This window comes from Andrena cerasifolii, chromosome 1, assembly GCF_050908995.1.
Source record: "Andrena cerasifolii isolate SP2316 chromosome 1, iyAndCera1_principal, whole genome shotgun sequence".
NCBI classification, from domain to species: Eukaryota; Metazoa; Arthropoda; class Insecta; order Hymenoptera; family Andrenidae; genus Andrena; species Andrena cerasifolii.
The window spans coordinates 31,359,269-31,385,565 of NC_135118.1; the positions used below are offsets into that span (position 1 = coordinate 31,359,269).

The window sequence follows — 26,297 nt, forward strand, 5'->3', positions numbered from 1 at the left end:
TGGCAATTCGCCATTTGGTTTTAAATGCAGAGTCTTAATTTGTTTTTACGTTTCAGATAAGCACAGAAGGCGGAATTTATGCCATCGCAATTCTACTCACTCCGTGAGGAACCAACTTTGAGCGACTACAGCGAGGGAAGGAAGATGTTTTTTTTTTAATAGAAATTATTTTAATGCTTTTAAACAGTGATCTTTCATTTGCAAGAAACTCAATGTTCCTAGCTTTTCATTTCCATATAGAAAAAAAATTATAAAGAGTGCTTAATTTTCGGGCCAAAGTACTATGCGCTCTTAAGAGGTTTCTAAATATCCAAGTTGCTTCAAATTTGTAATTTCTTTGGCGCAGTTAGAAGGGGTTCGCAATTAACGATTTACCTGGATGCCGCAGCTGCCCAAGAGAAAGCCGATTTGCTGGGAGCCTGCGTCCCGGCGAGTCAAAGGGACCTCGATCGGTACAGGCACGATGCCAGCTTGGAGGCAGCCGTAAAAGGCGCACATGAAACTGATCGGGTCGTTGTTCGGATAAACCAGGGCGATCCGATCGCCGGGCTTCAGACAGCAATCGCCGCCACGGCTTAGAGCCTTGTTCAGCAGCGTGTAGGCTATCTTGTGGGAACGGCTCAGCAGCTTGCCGTAGGTCAGCGTCACGCAGAGCTTGCCGTTTGGATCGAGGACCGTCGCCACTGGCGCTTTGTACGTCGCTGAACCATACCTACAAAGGAATCAATGATATCAAATAGGTCCTTATAACGAGGCCGTGAATCGCAAAACAATGAACCATTACTTTACAGACATAAGCAATTATTGATTTTTTCAATAATCCAGAGTACAATTGTGTTCGCAGCTGTGAACTCTCACTACTCGAAAATTATTCGGTGTAGAACAAAGTTAACGTTAAAGTTAAGGTTGACAATTGCGAATAACGAGTAAAAATTAAAAATATTATTCGTCAAGTGTCGAAAAAAACTTAAATTCTTTATTTGTCGAGCGCTTCAACTTCAGGGTCGAATAAATTTTTCAACTTTAACTTTCACTTCTTTAACTTTACTTTCTTCCACTTTAACTTATTCAGCTGTAACTTCTTTAACTTTAACTTCTTCAGTTTTACCTTTTTTTAACTTTAACCCTCTTTAGCTTTAACCCTCTTGAGCTTTAACTTCTTCAACTTTAGTTTCTTCAACTTTAACTTCTTCAGCCTTACCCTCTTTACCTTCAACTTCTTTAGCTTAATCTTCTTCAACTTTAACTTCTTTAACTTTAATCTTAACTACTTCAACTTTAGCTCCTTCAACTTTAACTCCTTCAACTTTAGCCCTCTTTAACTTTAGCTCTCTTTAGCTTTAACTCTCTTGAGCTTTAACTCTCTTGAGCTTTAACTTCTTCAACTTTAGTTTCTTCAACTTTATCTTCTTCAGCCTTACCGTCTTTACCTTCAACTTCTTTAGCTTCAACTTCTTCAACTTTAACTTCTTTAACTTTAACTTCTTCAACTTTAGCTCCTTCAACTTTAGCTCTTTCAAATTTAACTCCTTCAACTTTACCCTCTTTAACCTTAGCCCTCTTTAACTTTAGCTCTCTTTAGCTTTAACCCTCTTAAGCTTTAACTTTTTCAACTTTAGTTTCTTCAACTTCAGTTTCTTCAGTTTTAACTTCTTTAGTTTTAACTTCTTTAGCTGCAACTTCTTTAGCTTTACCCTTTTTAACTTTAGCCCTCTTTAGCTTTAACTTCTTCAACGTTAACTTCTTCAACTTTAACTTCTTCAACTTTAACTTCTTTAACGTTAACTTCTTCAACTTTAACTTCTTTAACTATAACTTATTTGGCTTTAACTTCTTTAAGTTTAACTTTCTTATCTTTAACTTTTTTAACTTAAAGTCACAATTAAAGTTAAAGTTGACAAATTTATTCACCGCCAATATTGAAGCGCCCGACAAATAAAAAAATTAACTTTATTCTACACATGAGGGATAATGTTTGTAACCTTTACTCGTCAGTCAAGATTTTTATTTAAATAAAAATTTTGCCCCTCTCTGGTAACATTTCGCTCCCAGTCGAGCCACCAGCGCTCACCTCTGTATAGCTGCCTCGAGCGACCTGGGCAGACCCGCGGGCACCGATAGCGGTTCACCGACCGCGGAGGTCATGGAACCGCCCTCGGGTTTGGGAGCGTTCGGGTCCTTGGGATTGGCGGCGATCTCCAGCTCGATGTCATCGTCCTCGTAGAACTCGGGCAGGGGTCGCCGTTTCGGTCGCTTCAGCGTGTTGAGCAGCTGCTGGATCTTCGCGGAGACCTTCCAGCGGCCGGTGGTCCCGGTGTTGTTCTGATCCTCGACCACGTGGTAGCGATTCACCCGATCGGCACCCGGTCGCCTGGTCGACTGCTGGGCGGCCGGCGTGTTGCTGGTGTGCGTCACGTCCGGCGGCTGGATGTTGCAGTAGGCATGGGGCGTGTATTCCGCGATGTCGGTGATGTCCGCACCAGGAGGTCTCCTAGCCGGTGGCCTCGGTGGCGGAGGCGTGTCCCGCGCCGAACCGGTGCTGCTCGTGTCCGATAGTCCTGTGCCTGCAATTACGTCCAACCCTCAAAATGGCAACAATAACTCTGCCACCAGTCGAGGATGATAATAGTTTTATTGCGACGGCGACTGGTGCTGGGCGATCGGTACTGTCTGAGGCTAGCTTCTAGCTGCAACCTGTGCTTTTCAAGGAGAACTCTTTCTCACGGGTTCCTGTAGCGCGGACCATTGCAAGTAGCTTTGTTAGGCAGCGATACTAGGCAGCTTTCTGGGCTGTGTAGATTGTTAGGTGCTGCATACAGCTTTTATTTGATTGTTTGATAGTGTAGGAATAGCTTTCCTAATTCCTATATGTTCAGGAGCCACGAAAAAAGAGTGCCTCGGGCGATGGGACTGGCTACTGGCCAGACGCCTTACCAATGTCGCCAAAGCCGATCCTCCGATGTCTCTTATTCCGGGCTCCCTCTTATGGGGGTTCCTGATCCCACAGTAGGTTAATCGAGGAGGGAGGTTACAATGTGGACTAAAAATTTGAGGAGAGTAGGATCCGTACTGTAGAGGCATATTTAAGGCACTTACTATATTTGCAGAAAACGTGATATTTACACACAGATTGAATACTACTCCTCGCTGCTTTTAATTTAAAGTACTAAATAAGTAAAACTTCTTAGAGTTCTTCAATAAATTCGCAATTATTCCACACAGAGTATACATTAGGGTGACCCCTATTTTCAACCTGCGATTTCTTTTGTTCTCACCCCCTGATATGGTTCCATTTGATAAAAAAATAGTCCTTGAAAAATATTATTGCAATCGGACAACAGGAAAGGCAGCCGACCAGGCCTTAAAGTTTAGAATTCTTCAATGGTTTGAATTCGAAGAATTTCTCAAAAATGGTAAGCCCTATCGAAATTTTGTTCAAATAATATTTAAAGAGCGTTCAATTTTCTACAATTACTGTATATATACGTTTTTCGTGCTTCCAGCCATTTTTTAGATAATAGCGTTTGAATATAGAGAGCTCTGGACTTCTCTATATTCAAACGCTATTATCTAAAAAATGGTTGGAAGCACGAAAAACTTATATATACAGTAATTGTAGAAAATTGAACGCTTTTTAAATATTATTTGAACAAAATTTCGATAGGGCTTACCATTTTTGAGAAATTCTTCAAATTCAAACCATTGATGAATTCTAAACTTTAAGGCCTGGTCGGCACACTTTTCAGTTGTCCGATTGCAATAAACTTTTTCAGGGACTATTTTTTTTATCAAATGTTCTAGGGGACGAGAACAAAGAAATACAAAAAAAAATCGAACGTATAAATAAGGGCCACCCTAATATCCATACGTACAGTGGCTCGCAGCCATAATCGTACATAATCGTCTTTAAAATAGCATAACTTTTTTAAAATTAATCCAAACGACTTGAGTTTTGTTTTAGAAGCTAGAAGGATTAGTTTGCTAAGTGACGTGATTTGTCGTTTTGAAAAAATGCACTTGGTCGGAATAGCAAAAAAAAAAAAAATAGAAAAGGTTGTTTTTTTTTTCAACTTTTTTTTGTGAGCCTGTAATGAAAATTAAAAAATAACCCGTTTGTATATTGAAGTAAGTTGTACACGTGTCTAAAATTTCATTAAAATCAGTTAACGTTGCTCTGAGCTATAAACGCTTAAAGAATCGCGGAAATTCCCGAAATCAGCGATTCTCGACCTTATTCTGCGATCTTTAAGCGTTTACAGCTCAGAGCAACGTTAACCGATTTGCACGAAATTTTAGACACGTGTACAACTTACTTCAATACACAAACGGGTTATTTTAAATTTTCATTACAGGCTCACAAAAAAAAGTTGCAAAAACGACTTTTACTATTTTTTTGCAACTCCTGCCAATTGCATTTCTTTCCAAAACGACGAATCACGTCACTTAGCAAACTAATCCATCTACCTTCTAAAAAACCTCAAGTCGTCTGAACCAATTTTAAAAAATCTTATGCGAATTTAAAGAGTGTACAATTACACCTGTGAGCCACTGTACATCTATTACGACTAAAATATTATCCAGCTACAGTCGATACGTATTTACTCACATACAACCAGATCCCCACTCTTCAATGCACTCCCTCAATTTACGGAAAAAAGGAACCTTCAAAGGGAAAGCGAAAGCATTTGAATCGCGTGCTCTCTCGCCCAGCGCGATTGCTGCAAGTATCGATGCCCCATGATCGCAAAACACTGTACTTGAAACGGAGCTTCTCTTAGCAGATCCTCAGACAGTATTCCCCGCGAAAGCCTGCCAATCACTGTGCCCCTAAACGATCTCCCTCGACTATTCCACTCTAGCCAGACTGCCCCATGAGCAAGTACATAACGTTCAACGAAAACCTCGCGGGCACAGTGCACCCTTCGCTTCAGCACGACCAAACAAGGTACATAGAAAGACAGCTGTGTAACGAAGCATCGAAGTGGCGATTAGGAAAGATAGAAAGAATTCGAAGGTATACCCGTTGGACCACCAGCACCGGGGCTTTCCTCGGTGACCACGCTGTCCTCGTCGCTACTCGATTCCCCGCTGTCACGGCGGTCCCGCTCCGGACTCCTGGCCATCACGGAGGTTCTCTTCGATGGCATCGGCAGGGACGGCTTCGGGCGACCCTGCATCGCCGCCAAAGCTTGCTGCACCGCCTCCTGGCGCACCTCTGTGCATTTCAGATTTCGGTTATCAAACTACATTACTCTTCGGCTGCGCGAGAAGCTCCTACGGCTAGAGGGGACACCTCCGCCCGCCGGTCGAGCCGCTACTCGGTGGGCCCTAGACACTTCATTTATCTCGGCGCAGTCGGAACTCTCGCCGCCGATGGAATCGTTGCGTTTTCGGATTGCGAAACTCCAGGCGGCTCGCTATGCTTCCAGGAAGAATTTCATTCGGAATAAATTTGGGAAGCAGCGTATCGAGCTATCTTATTTCCATCGGTGCACGCGCGTGTGCACTCTCACGTGGAATCGCGCGGGCCCGCCCCCGGCTCGTAGCAAACCCGTGGTCCCGATGCTGCCGCGGTGTCGTAATAACGATACAAATATACGCCGCCGGAAATGCAGCGACTCGCTGACCGAATCCGCTCCTCTCTATTACGATTCGGTTTGCGCTCTGATCGACGCTGCCTCGAGGAAACTGTTTCCTCTCCACCCGCGAGGAAACCCCGAGGGAAAATGCCAGCGAAGCGGCTACTTCGGAAAAAAGTATCGTAAGAAGCATCTACCGTGACGTGCGATTTTTTTTAACCTCAGTCGGGATTTTTTTTTACGGACTTAATGAAAGAATTTTACGCTGATTTTTTTATTGTATATTTATTATACCTTGAGCTAGGAGTAAAGATTTTTTGGGGGTTGAAAATGTGAAGTAAAGGTGGCGCCACGGTTGATGAAAGACGATCGCTTGGAAAGAAATTGACCGATTTGTTGCCACGATTCTGGTCGATCTGTTCGTTAGAAATAAAGGGAATAAAAAGATTCTTAAATTATTCGGGGGTAAGTATCGTTGGTAGCGGATCTGGATTGAAATCTGAAGAATTCTTAAAATGGCTGTAATTTGAACATTAAGTGACGAATTTCGCGATTTTTCCTCGTCTTTTTCGGGCTATAAAATTAAAAGGAATTAGAAAGCAAGAATATTTTGGCCTAATTCTGCCAGGGACGATAGCGACACACCTGCTGAAGGTGCGTGCACAAGAGGGGCCCAATCGGTTAGGTGGAATTTGAGAAATCGTGGCATTTCATAAATCACCTTTTTGAGAAAAACGCGATTAAAGTTTTGCAAACAGTTCTAGCGAAGAAGAATACAATTGCACCTAATTCGCTACCCTTGGTCCGTAATAAAAAACCATCGTTAAGTCTATAAAAAATCCTGAAAAAGGTGAAAAAAATCGCATGTCACGGTAGAATACCGGCTTAAGGGGATTTTTGAATTTTCCGCGTTAATTTCAAGCTTCTTCGGAACATCTTTCAAATCTTAATACGAGTTTGAAACGATGTACGCTTACTCGCGTGAAGAGAGAGGAATGTTCGTAATCTAATTTCAGTGTTTGAATTGTAAAGTGGGAGGCTCGACGTCAAGAGCAGGAAATAGAATGTAATTACGATGAAGAGGGAGATTACGAAATTGAAGTTTTGCGGAGGATCGCCTGCAGAATTTTGGCACGATTCGGTGGTAAAAGGGGCATCGAGCGGATATCGGCCACCTTGGCACAGGCGAGGCGTAGAATGGACCTAACGTTCCATGTAAATATTTGCGAGACGATTAGGTGGCTTGCGAGCTTCTTAAATTTTCGCGAAACACTCGACGTTCTCAATTCAGAATTTAATACCATGGATGCTAGGAATTGGAACTGAACAAAGCAAGCCAATGGTTCTTTATATTTGGAAAAAGAAGAAGTAATAAAATCGTATCTTTACTGCTTCTGCTTGCCGTTTAGCATTTAAGGGTACTTTTCCACCGAATCACCCCTCAAAATAGGTAATTTTTAGAATTTTATTTTAAAAAATGTAAATGTGATAGGGTTAAATTTTTTTTTACGCTGTTTTTGCACGTCGTTGAAGATAATAAAAATATATTTTGGCGTGTTTTAACTAATACTGCTGTCTATAGGCTGCTTGTTCCCTTAAAACACGTTCTCTTAAGGGGGTTCACCCGTTTGAACACTCGGAAAATGTGTACATTTTGTGCATTTTTTTACAAGTCAACGGCTTGATGAATATTCCTCGTTTTTTTTTTACTATCTTTACATAGTGTTATGAGCTACTTAAAAAAAAAGTTTCAGTTAAAAAACTATTGTATTTCGAATGGCTCTCGATTTTAGTCGGCTAAACGGTGGGCCTAAAAACTCGCGCTACGTTCAACCAATTCACTTCCAATTTTGCATGCAGGATCGTAATAAGATTCCACATCGTTCAACGAGGGCTTTTTTTATTCCGATTCCCCGTTTGTTATTTATGAAGAAAAAAGGTGGCCTTTTCTCTTAGAAAAATGTAACTTTACCTTTGAGCTCTCACCATTTTTTTATTTTTCAAAATTTTCAAAATCGGCCCCGTTGGACGATAGCTGTTGACATGCTTTATAAGAAGATTTCATTGTTTTTGATTTCAGACGCGACGTACAGCTGTTTTCAGGCCCACCGTTTAGCCGTCTAAAATCGAGAGACTTTCGGATATGTATGCATAACTTCGGAAAAACAATAGTTTTTTAACTGAAACTTTTTTTTTAAGTAGTTCATAATACTATGTAAAGATAGTAAAAAAACGGGAAATTTTCATCAAGCCGTTGACTTGTAAAAAAATCCACAAAATGTACACATTCTCCGAGGCTTCAAACGGGTATACACCCTTAAAACTTACGGACTTACGGAAGTCCTACAAACGAGAATTATCGATGGATTTAAAAAATTCTTGCGGGTTTTGTTCATTCCTAAATTCTCCATGGAATTATCTACAATCATAACTTTTCGTTCATCTTTTTCTTTTATAAATAATAAACATTTTCGGGCGTAAAAGTAGCCGATCTTCCGAAGTTTGCGGTTCAAACGTCTGCCAAGACATGAGATTACAATATTTTGCTATGATCTTAGATGCTTCCATGAACAATGCCATTCCATCTTATGAACTTTAAAGAATTTTCTGGTTTGTTGATTTCAGAGAATTCCACGAGGAGTTATCAATCTCGCAGATGCGGAACTTTGTTTGTATCACCCAAACAGTTGCAATCACCAACAGTCAGCAATATTAGATAAAATTTCAAAAATTTCTTTTTATTATGTTTAAAGATGTCAAAATACAGCGCAAAAGGTTTTTTGACCATACGACGTTGACTTTTTTTTTTAAATAAAATCCTAAAAATGACCTATTTTTGGAGTGATTTGATGGGAGAGTACCCTTAAGGAATGCGTACAAGTTTTCTCATCTTTTTTACTAGGGTTCAAGCTTTCCGTTAACGTTATCAACTTCAGTACAATTCTCTGTAACATAAAGGCCCCTTCACGCGAGACATTTCTTCGACCACACAGAAGTCGATACCTAGGTCAATTTCGACCCGTACTATACGGGCCCGAAACCGACCTTCTTTTTCTCAGACCAGTAACGCAGTAATTTTTCGAATTCCGAAATTTCCCCCACTTTCATTACACTCGGTAAACAGTGGCAGATTCAGCGGGCCACCGCTGAGCAACTGCCGCCTGGGCCCCTGCTCAAAAGGCATCCGACGACGGACCCATATTCCAAAAAAAATATTACCATTTTTTCCAAGCACTATATTATTTTTTGTTTTCCATAATTTTCATACTACACGCGCGTAAATTTATTTGCAATTCTGTTACGTATACAGGGTGTCCCAGAACGTTTGCCGCCGGGGCCTTTTTTTTTCAAATCTGCCACTGTGGGTAACGTCACGCTTGGGTCTGAAAATACCCAGCACTGGCGAACGAGGATTACGTTATCAAAACCGTCCCCCGTTCAAAGCTACAGGCAGACAAAACACATTTATTAATATTCAAAAAAGTGTCTCGCGTGAAATGGGCCTAAGGGTCACAGTTCTCAAACGCAAATGGCGCAGCGAAGCCGTCGTTTTCTTCACGAAATCGGTTGCTCGGTTCGTGCGATAGAATCTCGCGAAAGATGTCGGGCCCAGTCTGTACCTTGTCTGTGCCCCGGACTCGCGCATTTTCTCAGGACCCACGCGAGAGCGTATCTGCGTGCAACCGCGCGCGGACGTTCCTCGGACGTGCAGCGCGTTTTATCATCGACGAACCGCGCTCGTCCTCTTCGGCCTGGTAACGGTGCACCAGGTGCGAGATTGCCCTCCCCTGCCTCTAGATAAATGAAGTTTCTATGCGCGGACTTTTATGCACGGAGAACCGTTCGGTTTTCGTTCCGTTCTAGCGAGCATCGCGCTTAGATCCCGACTTCCCTCGAAAGCTCTTCCTGCAGGAATTTTCGGACACGGTCGCTTGCAAATCATCTATTCGCGCCTTTATACCGGGTGGTTCGTTTATCTCGACCCATACAAACGCTGGTCAAGTGCAAAATATTTGTAGAATGGTGCGAGTTTTTTTAATGGTATGGGGGTTGCTTCTGAACTTTGGGGGTAGATCTAATTATTGAATTGGATTTTAATGTTTGAAGAGTCCTTGTGGGAAACACTGTAAGTGCTGAATGAAATATTTTGCTGCTTTTTTTATGGGAAAATGTTGTAATGGTAATACTATGGTATAAAATCGAGTTGGGCATTAAATGAATACCAAATTGTTTAAATAACGGTTCATATTAAAGGTACTTTAGCTTTGGATTAGTTGACGAAAAATGTTAATCCTTTTATTTGACGAACGTTTCAACTTTTGCGTAAAAAAAATTCAGCTTTAACTTTAACCTTAAATTCTTTAACTTCAACTTCTTCGACTTCAACTTCTTCGAATTCAACTTCTTCGAATTCAACTTCTTCGAATTCAACTTCTTCGAATTCAACTTCTTCGATTTCAACATCTTCAACTTCTTAGACTTTAACTTCTTCAACCTGAGCTTCTTCAACTTTAATTTCTTCGACTTTAGCTACTTTAACTTTAACTTCTTCAAGTTTAACTGCTTTAACTTTAACTTCTTTAACCTTAACATCTTTAACTTTAACTTCTTTAACTTTAACTTCTGTAACTTTAACTTCTGTAGCTTTAACTTCTTTAACTTTAACTTCTTCAACTTTAACTTCTGTAACTTTAACTTCTTTAACTTTAACTTCTTTAACTTTAACTTCTTCATCCTGAGCTTCTTCAACTGTAGTTTCTTCAACTTTAGCTTCTTCAACTTTAACTTCTTCAAGTTTAACTTCTTCAACCTGAGCTTCTTCAACTTTAGTTTCTTCAACTTTAGCTTCTTTAACTTTCTTTAACTTTAACTTCTTTAAAGTCAAAGTTGAAGTTAAAAAATGTATTCAACGCTGAAGTTGAAACGCTCGATGAATAAAAAAACCTTTTTTCGAAACATAACGAATAATTTATTTTAACATTTAATCTTTATACGAAATATTTATTTCACTAAAAATATCTCATCTCTGGTATACAATTTGATTTTTGCACTAATAGTGTTTTCCATCAGGACTTCTCTACAAGGAGGATTCTTCAATTATTAATTATTAAACACATCTAAATATTAATCTTGCAAGGGTAGTGTGCGAGGTTCAAGATACCGGTTTGCATCGAATTATGAATACACTTCCCTCTTAAATAAAGGAACTTGCAAGAAAACGATCAAAAGTGTTTATAAAAGTACAGTGACGATCGAAAGAAAGTTAACAATTTACTCACATCATATTTCTACTAGTATTAGAATCTTGCATATCCAGGAATTCAGAAAAATCGAACAAAGCTACATTGGGTGTTCAAAAGAAACCGACCATCCCGTATAACACTGAACCGAAAAAATCTCTTTCTTTGCTCAGGGCAGGTTTTTATAGGAAGATACTATAGTGCACGTATCGAACGATTAGGGGCGACACGAATTAGGAAACAGACTTTTCTGGCAGAACCGTTTACGGGCAATAAAAGGAGTCTCGATGGATTCGTGCAATTGCAAGCAGTTGGTGTACAGTTCCCAAGGAAGATGCACCGGTCTCGTTGCATATCGGCTCGACGGACTCGTTCGAGGCGCGAGTGCACGGTGCCGCGAGCTCGGGAGGCAGGAAATGCTTTATCAGAGCAGAAAGCGCTCGCGCCGAAAGCACATTCCTCGCACTCGTAAAGCATGTTTCCGTGGATCGGGATAAGCGAGCTTAATGCCGCGCGATTACTCGCAAGGAAACCTTACCGTCCCGACAATTCTGACTTATATGAAACTTCGCGTGAATGTGGAGCATTTTAAAGTTTGCAGAAGCAATTTTTATATTCTCCAGAAATTTAGTCCGAGGGGGTGAAATCAGCCCTTTGTTTTTTTAATACAATACTAATAATAATACTAATATTAATAATATAATAACATAACTATATTTGCAAGTTTAATGTATTAATTTTGGGCCTAAGTAAGTTGAGTCTTAGTTTTAACCATGAAAAGTAAGTTTGCAAAATTGTCTTACGACTGAACCTTGCCTTTGAACTAATTCTTCCTCTTTATATTTTTCTTTTTCACTTCTTATTCTTATTTTTGTATTATTACAATAAAGACCCGTATTAATAATTGTAATAACAAATTTTCCTCTATCTCATCGTTACAAAGTTATAATAAAAAAACTAAACGGAAGAAACGCGATAACTTTAAGGGATGACTTCACTCCCTGAGTGTGAATTTCCGTAGAAAAAGTATCGACTATGCTTTACATTCACGCGAAGTTTTATTAAAATTAGAATTCTCGATTTGACAACGTTTCCTTGCCAGAAAGCAATTATGATTTTCAAGCTCCAGTAAATGGCCACCGTGGTACCTTTTACTAGCGTTTAATTAACGGGCGACGTACTCTCGATCAACATCGTCGATAAGATGCGATTCAAACTGCTGGAGTTCTCGTATTAACACTGTGAGTGGCGTCAGCGTGTTTCCACGCCGAGGCACTTGCATCCCGTGCACTCTTCAAGTATTGTTCGAGTGTCCTCGAAATTTTTTCAGAGTTAACCACTTGCGCTACAATTTAATTTCTGTCTACTTCGTTCCAGTTGCTTTTAAACGCAAAATATTCACTCTGTATGCCCAAAAATTCTGAGGCAATAGAGCACATTAAAGCTCACACATAAATTACTAGCGACATTTTAATTTCACTTCGTAAACATTCTGGTGTAAAAATCTTTGTGATTTAGGCATATCAGTTATATCAGCTGAACGTAGAAGTTCTGTGTTTCTGTTCTGAGTCCTATTTTTTGGGGCTAAAAACAGCGGAATTTGGGATTTTTTTTAAACGAAACTTGCGATTCGATTCATCTGAAATTGCGACCATGCCTTTATGCATCTTTGAAGACGTTAAAGTTTTTTTTTTACTAATTTTGAATAACAAATATAGGATGAACCACAATAAAAAAAATATTTATACAGTGAGTTTTCAAATCTGACATTAATTTTTGCCATCAAGCGTCTCTAATTTTCTTATGTAACAAAAATTATATAACTTATCGGTCTTTGGTTCACCAAATTGAAGCTACATATATATAAAATATAACACCGTTTCGCTTTTCCGTTTCAAATTACCTGGAAGATAAATATGCACACCAGCGGACGACGAACTTTGCAGGGCGCGACGTTCGATTATGCGTAACTCCCATATTTATTATTAAAAAATAATAAGAAAAAAACCGTAACTTCTTCAAAGATGCATAAAAATATGTTCCAAATTTCAGACGAATCGAATCGCTAGTTTCTTAAAAAAAAAATCCCAAATTTTTCCTACGTCTTTACCCCATAAAATAGTATTCCCCCTAATAGCCACCTAAATTTTAAATCTGCGCAGTTACCTTTGTGATAAATTTGATACAGATACTTTCCACAAGCCTAAGATATTACTTCAGGCTTCCCTAGACATGTCGCAACGCGTGCACCAGGATTTCTATCAAGCGTGGCGCGAAAATCAGCGCAAATGGTTAAGCAAAACTTTCTCGGCAATAACGATTCCTCAGAAAAGAGCCTCGACTCGAGGCACCATTTCTCAAAACCTTGCGCCACTCAAAGTGTTACCAATTTTATATCGATCCTAATCGACATGGGAATTGTTTTGTGGCGGCTAGATTAGGGAGGCGAGGCTATAGGGTTCTAGGAAATGGCACCGCGGCGTCCTATTGATCGAGAATCCGTCGCGTACAGTTTCTACGGTTGCTGGATTAACCCTTGGACACCGGCGACGGCCTCGTTGCTAATTCTTCCATTAAATTTGTATGCCGCGAAGGGGTTGCTCGACGAGGCTCGATTTACACGGGCCACTTGAAAAAGAAAGGAGGAAACGTCGCGCACTTGTCGGCCGTCCCGTCGTCTAAGGACGTGTTTCCTTGCTGCGACTGTTCTGCCTTTCGATTTGGGCTGCTGTAAGGGAACGAAAAGCATCGACGGAAAGAAGCCGAAGCCCGCGCTCCAAACTGGTGGGAAACGGTTCGTTTCACGACTGAAATATTTAGCGTACCTAATCACCCAAACGGAAAACTGTACAGGATGGTTCAGTAGTATTGGTGGTACTAGTGTCGTTGCTGACAAACGAGTTGACAGTGTACTTAGAATAATGATTTGTCGATGAGATTCTGCAGTGGCGGAGGAATATTAACGTTTCAAATCTCGTTAAAGGGTCGTGGCCAGTTGCCAGCTCAAAAAGAGCATGACTTTTTTTTTGAAAAATTTAAGGTGTTTTTTCTGACAAGTAATTTCGTATTTTAAAGATACGTGTACCCAGCGACTCTCAGTAATTTTTCTACAAGAAAATATTAAAAAATAAGAAGAAGAAGATTCTCAAAAAATTTATTATAGAGAAAATGATTTTTCGATTTCTAAATTGTTCGTTCTTCGTTAATTAAAGAGAGATTTTATTTAAAAAAATCCTTCGTTCACGAATAGGATACACTCATATACATATTAATAGAATCTGCTTGATTTTTTTATTTCGAGTCATCCGACTCGGAGAAATCGTGCCCGCGAAGCAACGCCTTTAAAGAAATAACTTCCGGGGGAATTGCTCTGATTTCTTCATTTTTTTTATATTTTTCTGTAACAAAATTACTGCGAGTTACTGAATATGTGTACTTTTAAAATAAGGAAATAGTTGTACAGCAATTAAATTACTAAATTTGACCACCCCCACTTTAGGGAATAAACTAAATTTTGGAAAGTCTAGGAATCCGCTACCCTCCAGAAATCGGATTCCAGATTTTCAAATTTTTAATTTTATTATTAATTTTTAACCCATGCTTACAATTACAGTACATTTTATATTATATTAATCTTTTCATCAATTAAATAACTAAATTTGACCACCCCCTCTTTAGGGAATAAACTAAATTTTGGAAAGTCTAGGAATCCTCTACCCTCCAGAAATCGAATTCCAGATTTTCAAATCTTCAGTTCTAGTCAAAGCTTTAAATCAAGGAAATTAAACTACATCAATTAAATTACTAAATTTGACCACCCCCACTTTAGGAAATAAACTAAATTTTAGAAAGTCTAGGAATCCGCTACCCTCCAGAAATCGGATTCCAGATTTTCAAATTTTCAGTTCTAGTCAAAACTTCGGATCAAGGAAATAAAACTACACCAATTAAATTATTAAATTTGATCACCCCCACTTTAGGGAATAAACTAAATTTTAGAAAGTCTAGGAATCCGCTACCCTCTACAAATCGGATTCCAGATTTTCAAATCTTCAGTTCTAGTCAAAGCTTCAAATCAAGGAAATTAAACTACATCAATTAAATTACTAAATTTGACCACCCCCACTTTAGGGAATAAACTAAATTTAAGAAAGTCTAGGAGTCCGCTACCCTCCAGAAATCGGATTCCAGATTTTCAAATCTTCAGTTCTAGTCAAAGCTTCAGACCAAGGAAATAAAACTACACCAATTAAATTATTAAATTTGATCACCCCCACTTTAGGGAATAAACTAAATTTCAGAAAGTCTAGGAATCCGCTACCCTCCAGAAATCGGATTCCAGATTTTCAAATCTTCAGTTCTAGTCAAAGCTTCAGACCAAGGAAATAAAACTACACCAATTAAATTATTAAATTTGATCACCCCCACTTTAGGGAATAAACTAAATTTCAGAAAGTCTAGGAATCCGCTACCCTCCAGAAATCGGATTCCAGATTTTCAAATCTTCAGTTCTAGCCAAAGCTTCGGATCAAGGAAATAAAACTACATCTAGTAATTTCCCTGAAACAGCGGAGCCCCATTCTCGAAAAGGGTACTGCAGCCGCTGCCACTCGCGTGTCGGCGACGAGTCAGCCCTTCGCCCGGCTCGTACCACCAATATCGAAGCATCCTGCGAGGTAGTAAGCGGTAGGAAGCCGGTTTGCCGGGGACGGCCGTGTCTGCTCTTGGCCGCGCTTTGAATAAATAAACGGCAATGCTCGTAGAAGAAGCGAGGGACCGGCGCGGCGTCGTCCGAGGGTTAAGGACCCGTTAACGCGCTCCTTTTCGTCGCTTTGGACCGTCTGAATCGTCCAGCTGTGATGTACTCACCGGAATGATAGCGGCTCTCATTGCGCGTGAGTCTGCGATTGCCGCGTCTCGCAGCCGCCGAGTTCGAGTTCCCGGTGTTTCCGGTCGAGCCGCCAGATCCCGGGGGACTGGCGATCCCGCCAGGTACTAGCCGGCCTCCTGCATGCAACACAACAACAACAACGCCACATAGACAAAGAAAACAGCTCTACGGGGAACGGAACAGGGCGCTACTCTTTCCTTCTACCCAGACACGCTGCTCCTTCTACCACCGACACCCCGAGAAACGATACGCGCTGGCAAAGCCTTCGTACCGCGGCTGGTATATAGTGGGTGGATCAAATACGGTGGCCCACTCGAGGAACACCCGAAGCGGCGAGTAGATACAGTAGTGGTTAAGAGAAGTTTGAAATTCATATGTTCACATGCTGCGCAACTGACTCAACCCCTTACACGCGCTAGATTTTAGAAAATGTTTAAAAATTACAATTTTTTTATGCCTCTATTTTATGATATAATTGTTTACAAACTGGGAGGAACACTGTTTTAAAAGGGAAAAGCGTTCGTTTTTTTTCCTGTCGAATGTAATATTACGGAGGTGGATCTTAAGGGGTTAAGTTAAGACCTAGATCAGGCCTTCCTAAGTAGGGGAAATGCATTCCTAAAACAGATGTTTCGGTTCTCCCTCCACCGGTGTGCCTTCAGCTAAGGTGGGACGTCTCCTGCAAACCTCTCTCCGAGGAGACAGTAACGTCGCTGGGAAGCATGTTGGGCGCTTTAGGGCGAAAGTACCAAATGTGTCAAATTTTTATAGGAAATTTCATAATGACTTAAAAATAGTAGGGAAAAATAAAATTTAGACTCAAATTTCAAAATGACGTAGAAAGAATTACAAAATATGTATTACATACGTTGTTAAATTAAAATTTAAACTAGCATTTCAAAATGACGTAAAAAGAATTACAAAAAATGTATTACATACGTTGTTAAATTAAAATTTAAACTAGCATTTCAAAATCACGTAAAAAGAATTACAAAAAATGTATTACATACATTGTTAAATTAAAATTTAAACTAGCCTTTCAAAATCACGTAAAAAGAATTACAAAAAATGTATTACATACATTGTTAAATTAAAATTTAAACTAGTTTAAATTTTAATTTTAAATTTAAACTAGTTAAAAATTTAACTAGTTTAAATTTTAATTTTAAATTTAAACTAGTTTAAAATTTAACTAGTTTAAATTTTAATTTTAAATTTAAACTAGTTTAAATTTTAATTTTAAATTTAAACTAGTTTAAACTTTAACTAGTTTAAATTTTAATTTTTCCTACTATTTTTAAGTCATTATGAAATTTCCTATAAAAATTTGACAAATTTGGTACTTTCGCCCTTAAGCGCCCAACACGCTTCCCAGCGACGTTACTGTCTCCTCGGAGAGAGGGTTGTCGGAGTCGTCCCACCTTAGCTGAAGGCGCCCCGGTGGAGGAAAAACCGAAACATCTGTTTTAGGAGTGCATTTCCCCTACTTGGGAAGGCCTGACCTAGATGACCGCAGCTTTTGGAGGTGAATCTTTCTAAAATTTCTCAACTATTCGCTGAACTTCGTGAACCATCAAAACCGAAGATAAATCGTTGGTGATGATGATTGTGAAATGAAATTGATTCGTTAGGCTCATGGAAAGTAGATCAGAATTGTGAAATTATACAGACGTGACGGAGACAGTGTTAATACTAGGTTTTGAGTTAATTCTGATTTAAATATTATATAAATTTTAAGATAGAATTCTATCTACTGGGACTATATTGTTGTTACCCTTCTTTTGACCACTACTGTAGGTAAACTCAGCAGTGGCGATTTTTTTTTTGGGAGGGGGAAATAGAGGACAGACTGGAATGTTCTTGGCTGTCGAGCTTCCAGTACTGGGACCAAGGGGGAGGAGTTTAGGAAACTTCTGCTTGCGCATGCGTGGTTAGAGGGACCACTACTGCTGCGGTTACCTGTACAGTTTGCAGTGGTGTTTGAGGAACCCTGTTAAGGTGGCAAATATGTTCTCTTTGTCACTCGTCACAGGGTCACAGGGGAAGCAAAATGGCTGTCTACAAATCATAACCAAACCCTCAAACTATAAACTAGCGACCAAACGCTATGTATTTAAATTGTATTCCTGGGAATCAAGAGAACACCCTCTATTTTGGAACATACCTTCTTCACTTTCTAATACTTTTATATCACCTCACTATATTTCTTCCACCCACTATATTACCCTAATTTTTCTTGCCTCGTGTAGCAATTTTGTATCCAAACAACAGAAGATGGATGGACCTCTGTCGACGTAGGACACTCAGTGTTTATATAAGTCTTCTAACAAGGGAACATCCCGAACGCGGAAATTCAAAAAATTCTGAAACTTCATGAATATGTAGGGAATTCCCCCCTGATTACAACGCAATTTTTTTTTGCCGCCCAAATTCACTCTAAGGGGGTGTAATTGACCCCTGAAAATCCAGTTATTTTCCGATTTTCTGTTACAACTCAAGAACTGTAAAATAATTTGTTTACCAAATGATAGATCTAACTAAAAGAAGTAACTTTTGTCTTGAAACTTTTCTTCTATCTCTTACAGATTGCGAGTTACAAAATAAAATCGAAAAGTAGCCGAATTTTCAGGGGTTAATTCCACCCGCTTAGAGTGAATTTGGGTAGCAACCAAAAATTGCGTTGTAATCAGGAGGAAATTCCCTACATATTCACAAAGCTTCAGAATTTTTTGAATTTTCAGGTTCGAGATCCTCCCTTGTAAGTCAAGGTCTCTTGAAGTTGACACTTTAACCTCCCTCTAGAGACCTATTACATTAACTAATCCTTCAATCTTTCCCTTGCTTCCCCTCGCACCCCTAGCATTTACCCCAATTTAATGGCATTTTGTCAGAAGCCTTTAATTAGCTTCAAATCTGTCAACTCTATCGACAAAGTCGAATCCAGCTCATCCTAAATTCGATTAGGTCGACAACACTTCGGGGTCCATCCAACTCGAATTCTTTTGCCACAATGGCGCGGAGCGTCCCGCTTTACTTGCGAGCCGTGCGTAACTGGCTGCAATGAATCGAATGGAGTCGTTTCTTTAGGCGCGGCCTGAACGGTCGTTCCACCTTCGGAAGCTGCGACGATTTCACTTTTATCGATTGTTCGCAGCCCTGCAGTGGCGCGGGGAGGTTCGAAAGAGGAGGAGGTGGGCTGTGACGTCGCGATCCGATTGACTTCAACGTAATTCCAACTCTACCAGCTCGTCGAAGCTGCTTGAAATTGTAACGCGACACCGTGCCGACGCGTCTCGCAATTTTATCGTCCACCAATTAACGCCTCTTCCATTTTCGACAGCTGCTATCAGTCCTCCGTCGTTGAACGCCTATTACGCGAAGTGGCTGTCGAGTCTCGCGCGCTCTCAAATATTAATAGCTTGCAGCCTAGCGAACCGAGTATATTATTCATTCGAGATTCGATTCTACTTAGTTTTATTTCCCTTGCAACGCGGTGCTAATCACTGAAAGCTTCGCCATAGTCACGTGAGCAGTGGCGCACTCAGGATTATAATCTTGAAAATATTTGCAGATATAATTAAATTCTTTGGGTGATTATAAAAATTCAATCAAAGAATTAAGTCCAGTTTTCCTTTCTTTTTAGAAAGCCCTGCTTTGGGGGTGGCTTTTCCCCTCTCTGGGTGCGCCACAGCATGCAGTCTCGAATATTTTAATAAACAAATCAGTTGTAAATGGGAAACTGCTGAATGGATCCCTCTTTGTTTGATTCCTTCGAAATTTATTTTGGCACGCCAAAAGCGACTTCCATGTCGATTCTATAAGTCCCTAGTAGAATACTCGAAAGAAAACTTTAGAACGTGTTCATTGAGGTATAAAAACGTACGAGGCTCCCTGTACGGTAAGAAAGAGGTCAAGGCTGAGACTCGAATAAGGAAATCTCTGTGTTTCACTTTCTAAGTTGGTTCAACCATCAACACGGCAGAGAACTTTTAATATAGTGAACTACCCACGGGCTAAGCAGTTACCCTGGCAATTTAGACCACAGCAATGAGAATTCTATAGAGATGAATCAATAAAACGCGTAACGAGCTTTCCCCTGTCTCTTTTTTTTTTTAATTTTGTAAAAGTGTCTAATCACGTTACAAGGAACTAACACAAGGGGCACTATAGAGGTGTCCGCCGAAGATTTTTTTTTTCTTGGCATGCGTGAGGCACAGAATCTGAGACGTGTTTTTTTATTCTTGGAGAATCTCAAGTTGGAGGAGTGAAATAAATGTAATTTGTTGGATATCTGGCGTTTATAGTGGCAGAATACTGGATTCGGAAAATACCAAATTTTGGGAAATCTAAGGGGTTGTTTTCACCCTTAAAATTGAGATTGAACGAATATAGAAAGTACTTGCTTTTAGATTCTCGTGTTCAAGGGGTTACTTTCTTACGCAATTTTTGTGAGTAAAATACCCCGCTTTTTCTTGTTTAATAGTTGCTATTTTTTTATAAAGCATCTATGCAATATTTTATGACAAAATGTGGTACATATATTTATCCATATTTCAGTAACGTTTATAAATTTTATTATAGAGAAAAAAAGCAAAATGACTTTTAAAAAGAATGAATCAAAATCATGTTTTTTCTGCATTTTTTTAGTTCGCGCGAGGCACGAAAAATATGAAAATATCGATAGTCAAACGTGAAACTGCCGCAATTATTTTAATTGTGGATTTTTTTCCTTCAATCTGGTGTCGGTTATAGCCAAACTCATCCTAATTAAGTCTCATTTTGGTTTTTATATTTCAGATGTGCAGAATAGCCGGGATCATTGAAGAATTTTTTTAACGAATGCGTTCAAACGTTTGCATTGCCACAAAATTTTAATTATTCCTCTCTAATAAAATTTGTAAACATTACTGGAACGTGAATAAATATATGAAGCAAATTTTGATGGAAAAAGGTGTGTGGATGCTTAATAAAGAAAATCCCAAAAATTGTCTAAGAAAAAGCACGTTTTGAGTAGAATACTCTGAAATCATAGTTTGTTTATCAATTTTCTTCTTTTAAATAATGAACTCAATAGAAAATCTGACTAGTAGCATTTGTTATACACTGAAAAGAAAAACCTTTTTTTAATTTTCAAGAGATGTATAATAACTGACATTAATCAGATTTTTTATTAAGTTCATTATTTAAAAGAAAAAAATTGTTAAATAGATCGCTGCTTTTCTTGCAATGTGCCACCCCCTTTAACGCATATTCAAGCAGAAACACATCAACATCGAACACCTCGAGAGTCTCCCTCGGCGCTAAAATGTACCTGCTTGACGATTGCCTTCTTTCCGCGGTGCATCCCGACGCCTAGACGCCCCTGATTAATTGGAGGCACGTTAAAGACTTAAATCCACGAAATCATGAAGAAATTCAAAAATCGAAACCAAAGAAAGACACCAAAAGGAAAGGTAAGAAATATCTCCGTAAGCCATCCGCGGAACGTTATCACGAGTCCCGGTGATCCCCGTCTGTTTCCGCGAGGGGAGTGGAAGGGAATTTATTGAAATCCCGATCGCCGGGTCGGTCACGATCGGGTTAGTGGAGGACGCGGAAAAATCGAGGCGTTGCGGGCAGATCCGTGACTGTGTCGACTGGATCGTAGTCGAGTCGCGAGAATGCGATCTCGAGTCACCCGAAGGTGGAACAACCGGTCCCGTGTAATCGTAAGTCGAATTACAAAGGCATCTAAAGGTGTAAAAGCGCCTCTGCTCGAAACGGTGCGCACGAGGGATAACAAGCAAGCGGTCTACATCCATGGAGAAACGTGTCGACCTCTTCGAGGTCGGCGCATCTTCCGCAACATTCCTTGAGCACTATCCTTCGATTATCTATCAAATTAACATACAAGTACTTTACCGATTTCAGAGCTTCTTCAATTCAGTTCAATGTATTCGAATTGATATATTTTCAGAGGCTAATTTTATTCTATATTTCTAGAGAAATCGGTAAATATGAAACAGGCGAATTCGAGTTGTCTCTTTTATTTTTGTTTGCTGATATAAGCTAGAGGGAATCAGGAGACTTTGCAAGGCAAGAATGAATTTTAAAAATATCTTGGGTCGCTTGAATTTCGCGAGGTGCGAGCTCGAAGGAAGCATAGAATTTGCGCGGAGCACGAAGAGGTCGAATGGCACTAACTGATCACTACTGGTGAGACTGACGGATTACGGATTAGTGAGATTAATTGTGGATGAATCGTGAAACGTGAAACGATGATGGCTTAAGCTACGATTCCATCCGCCGATCCTCCACGGCGGATCGATTTCTACGCTCGTGGAGGAAGCGGTGGGATCGAAATGTTCGGGGAAATAGGCTAACTTAATCACATAATGCGGTGAACACTGTAAAAACGGAAGGAATTAAACGAATCGTTTCTTCGATCGATAAGTCGATCGATGGTTACTGTACATGATATATCTACGTGCGTGGGCAATCATCTAAACCGTGCACACTCACAATACAAGATCGGTAATCGATGGGGAGTTAGACAGACTCGTATGGAAAATCGCATACTATTTACATGTGTCGCTGATTCGCGAATCTGAAAGGCTACGTATTCTACGAGACATTCATTTTTTTTTCTATGTACAAGTTTTTCGTGGAAATCTGACCTCCTGAGATATTCGTGTTTCTTGCTCTTCTTATATGTATATGGGGTGGAACAATAAGAATTACACTCAAAGGGGGTAACTTTGAATACAAAAGTAGATTTTAAAAGAAATTTCTCTAGCACCTATTGTTATGTAAGAGGTATTAGTCTCAGGTTAACTGCATCTTAAAGTAGGTAATTACAGCTATCCAGGGCACTTCGAGAAAAATACCTTTTATGCGACAGATACTAGGGGAATTAATTTTGAAATCTAGTTTTGTGGCCAAAATTACTTTAGTGGTCAAATTTACTTTAGTGGTCAAAGTTACTCCAGTGGTTAAAATTATCTTAGTGGTCAAAGTTACCCCAGTGGTCAAAGTTACTCCAGTGGTTAATGTAACCCCAGTGGTTAAAATTACCTTAGTGGTCAAAGTTACCCCAGTGGTCAAAGTTACTCCAGTGGTCAAAATTACTTTAGTGGTTAAAATTACCTTAGTGGTCAAAGTTACCCCAGTGGTTGAAGTTACGCCAGTAGTCAAAGTTACTCCAGTGGTAAAAATTACTATAGAAATTAAAGTTACTCCAGTGGTCAAAGTTACTCCAGTAGTCAAAGTTACTTTAGTGGTTAAAATTACCTTAGTGGTCAAAGTTACCCCAGTGGTTGAAGTTACGCTAGTAGTCAAAGTTACTCCAGTGGTGAAAATTACTTTACTGGTGAAAATTTCTTTACTGGTCAAAGTTACTCTAGTGGTCAAAGTTACTCCAGTAGTCAAAGTTACTTTAGTGGTCAAAGTTACCCCAGTGGTCAAAGTTACTCTAGTGGTCAATGTAACCCCAGTGGTCAAAATTACTGTAGTGGTGAAAATTACCTTAGTGGTCAAAGTTATCCCAGTGGCTAAAGTTAACTTAGTGGTCAAAGTTACCCCAGTGGTCAAAGTTACTCCAATTATCAGTTACCCCCTTTGAAGGTACCAACCACCTTGGAAGCTCCCACTTTGAAAATCTCCGGAACCATGCAAGTAAGAGAAAAAAAATCGAACAAAAGTTATAACAATTTTTTACCGCTTACTAACAACTTTCTCTTACTTCCTCAATTTCAAAAATATTCATGCTAGTAATTCTTATTGGACCACCCTGTATGACAGGATCCTATACCCGTTAAATTAAGTCATCTAAATAACTTAATATTTATATTTGGAAAATTCCAAATTCACAATAACATTTGCATTAAAGTTTTTGCCGTTTCATTTGACGCTTTTAGTTACTCGGAATTGGGGTTTCGTTTTCAGTCTTGTGAAATTTATCGCAGAAATTCGTTCTGTTCTAATGAAACCGAGGAGTGACGACGGAGATCGGATCCGCGAAAAAATTCGCCAACGAGCAGGCAGTGGCGTGAAGTGGCGAGGCCAGCCCGAGGGGCCCCGCGCTTAATTAAGACGAGGACCAACGGCATCGCAATTATCCAACGAGTGCTCGACAGCTTGACAGCTATTCGCCGCTCCCCGTCGTCTGATGCTTGCCTTTCTCATAAATTTCTCCTTTTTTCCTCCGCGCGTAAAGACGACTCTTTAGAGGCTGTCGCGGCTCTCGCAAGCGACCTTCCTCCCTTACTTCCTTCTTCCTCCACGAACCGAAGAAATGTCGACGTGGCTGCAAGATGCTTACAGTCGATTTTTGACGCGATTTCTCTCGAAAAAATGTGAGGACTCTATATCATATCTAACGGTAGGGAGAAATACAATCGCGAAGGAGAGTTATTGTAAAGAAATTGAGGACCTTGAAGTAAAATTATTGCTTTGACTTAACATTACAAACAGACTAATTTAAATATATATATTTTTTCACACAATAAGTAGTTATTTAGTTGATAAGTTTTTATTTATATTTTTGACAAAAAATATTCTACAATAAAAATATTAATATCTGTTAATATTAATAATCATTAATATCATTAATATGAATAATATTATAATAATATTATAATAATATTAATATTAAAGTTATTAATATTATGAATAATAATATTATAGTAATATTAAGATTAAAGTTATTAATAATATTAATATTAAAGTGATTAATATTATGAATATTAATAACTATTAAATATTAATATTTCTATTTTTATTTATTTGCAATAAATCACTCATTTGTTATCGGAGTTGCATCAAACGTGCATCAAACGAAGCAGATATTTTTTTACGTACATTACACGTCATAACTCAAAAACTGTCAAAAATGCAGTTGCAGCCCTCTTGCTGCAAGGTCCTCAATTATGCCAAATATACATTTCAATACAGAAGCACTTTACAAGAATAATTTAAACATCAACTGAAACTCAATTTCTGCAGATTCTCTAAACAAGAGCAAAGGACCATTCTGAATGGCCCTACCAAACAAACTCTCATCGGAGGTCAGATTTCATTTCATCTCGCCATTCTTCCCCTCTACTCCAAACCCCGCGAACCTCGCGGTAACCGATCAAACTGTACGAAGAAACAATCACAGAACTAAAAACCAAAGAAAAGGGAGGAAACAGACAAACAAAAGCTCTAAACACAAGAAGACCAAAAACAGAAAGAGAAAAGCTACGTGGGTCGAGTTCAAACAGTCAAAAATGCACAACGGTCGGTGAACGTAAATAGCAACGCACCCCCAAAACGGCCAACGAAACGGTTAATTCCTACAGAAACCAATCCGTGCAACGCACAGACAGCGCCGTTCTCTAATAGCTAGCGATGATCGTACAAATGGGCAGTAGACGTCCCAGCATGGCTGACTGTTAGCTAAACTCTCTAATAAAATTCTCTAGGCGTGACACGAGAGGGAACAATAGAAAGGAAAAAATATATATATATATATATATCTCTATATCTATATGAATATATGTATACGTATATATACGTTGAATCGTGCATTGCGTCGCGCTACCTGAGTGATAGCGCTTCTCGTTGTGCGTGACACGTCGTTGCGTGCGGCGTGCACGTGGCTGTGGTCGACCACCGACACCGACGCCGACGCCTCCACCACCAACGACACCACCGCCACCGCTTCCATACCCCGTTCTCTCGACCCTTTCGATACCGAGGACGCCGACACCTCCTCCATCGTTTCCAGCCCCTGTGCGCCACATACGTGCATATGCAAAAGCCACCCACCAGACACCCTCTCTCTCTTCTCTCTCTCTCGCTCGCTCTTTCTCTTCTCTCCTCCCTTCTCGTTCCGATTCTCAAACACGAAGGGGAGACCCGCGTCGTTTTCCACTTCGAGTTTACGCCAGACACCGGTTATATTTAGAGCGGTTTTAATAATTAAAAACGAGAAGCCGCGCGAGCGAAATTTGCTTCTTTCCCTTTCGACGCGGCTTCAAAGGTTCCCGAGTCTGTACTAGCGGCGATGATGATAAAGCGGGGGTTTAGATTTGAATTTTGCGTTTTGGTTGCATGTACCCCGACAGGGTTCGCGTGAGTTGTGTGGAATGCGTGGGGTGTTGCAGACTTAAGATTTTGCTGCGGGTGGAATTCCACACTCGGGAATTTGGAGGGCATTTCACTAATTTTTAGGCTGTCGAGATTTGATCTTTCAGTTTGTGCAGACCCCCCTCCTAAGGAATTACACACTCGGGAAAAATTTACTCCACCGAACCTGTGGACCGAGTTTTGGCGGATTCGTGATGCAAACGGTGGAATGTAGAATCGTAGAATGTCGTGCCTGTTTTAGTTTGCGGTTTGTTTGGTCTGAGAGTGAATATTTCCTAAGTTTATAGAAGAGGTCTCTTTTGATGAGTTTTGTATAATATGCAGGTTCATTAGAGGGGGTAGAAGAAATAAAAATGCGCGAGTCTTTAAGGGAAGGTGCCACCTTGGACGCACGAAAGTCGTAGGTTAATTTAGCAATATTTGTCTTTAAATAATCACCTCAATAGAAAATTTGATCAATGGCATTTATTATACATC

General features: G+C 39.8%; 1 protein-coding gene across 3 annotated transcripts in view; it reads right to left on the reverse strand.

The window, feature by feature from the left end:
- Dip2 (disco-interacting protein 2) overlaps window positions 1-26,297 on the reverse strand; it is a 101,910-nt gene that overhangs the window by 13,143 nt on the left and 62,470 nt on the right. For all 3 annotated transcript variants that reach the window (XM_076825075.1, XM_076825067.1, XM_076825084.1), the window contains 5 exons: window positions 25,273-25,461; window positions 15,689-15,826; window positions 5,021-5,215; window positions 2,072-2,564; window positions 376-712 (listed from right to left, as the gene is read on the reverse strand). In XM_076825075.1, coding sequence (XP_076681190.1) covers window positions 376-712; window positions 2,072-2,564; window positions 5,021-5,215; window positions 15,689-15,826; window positions 25,273-25,461 — 1,352 coding nt within the window. The remainder of the gene's footprint in view (window positions 1-375; window positions 713-2,071; window positions 2,565-5,020; window positions 5,216-15,688; window positions 15,827-25,272; window positions 25,462-26,297) is intronic.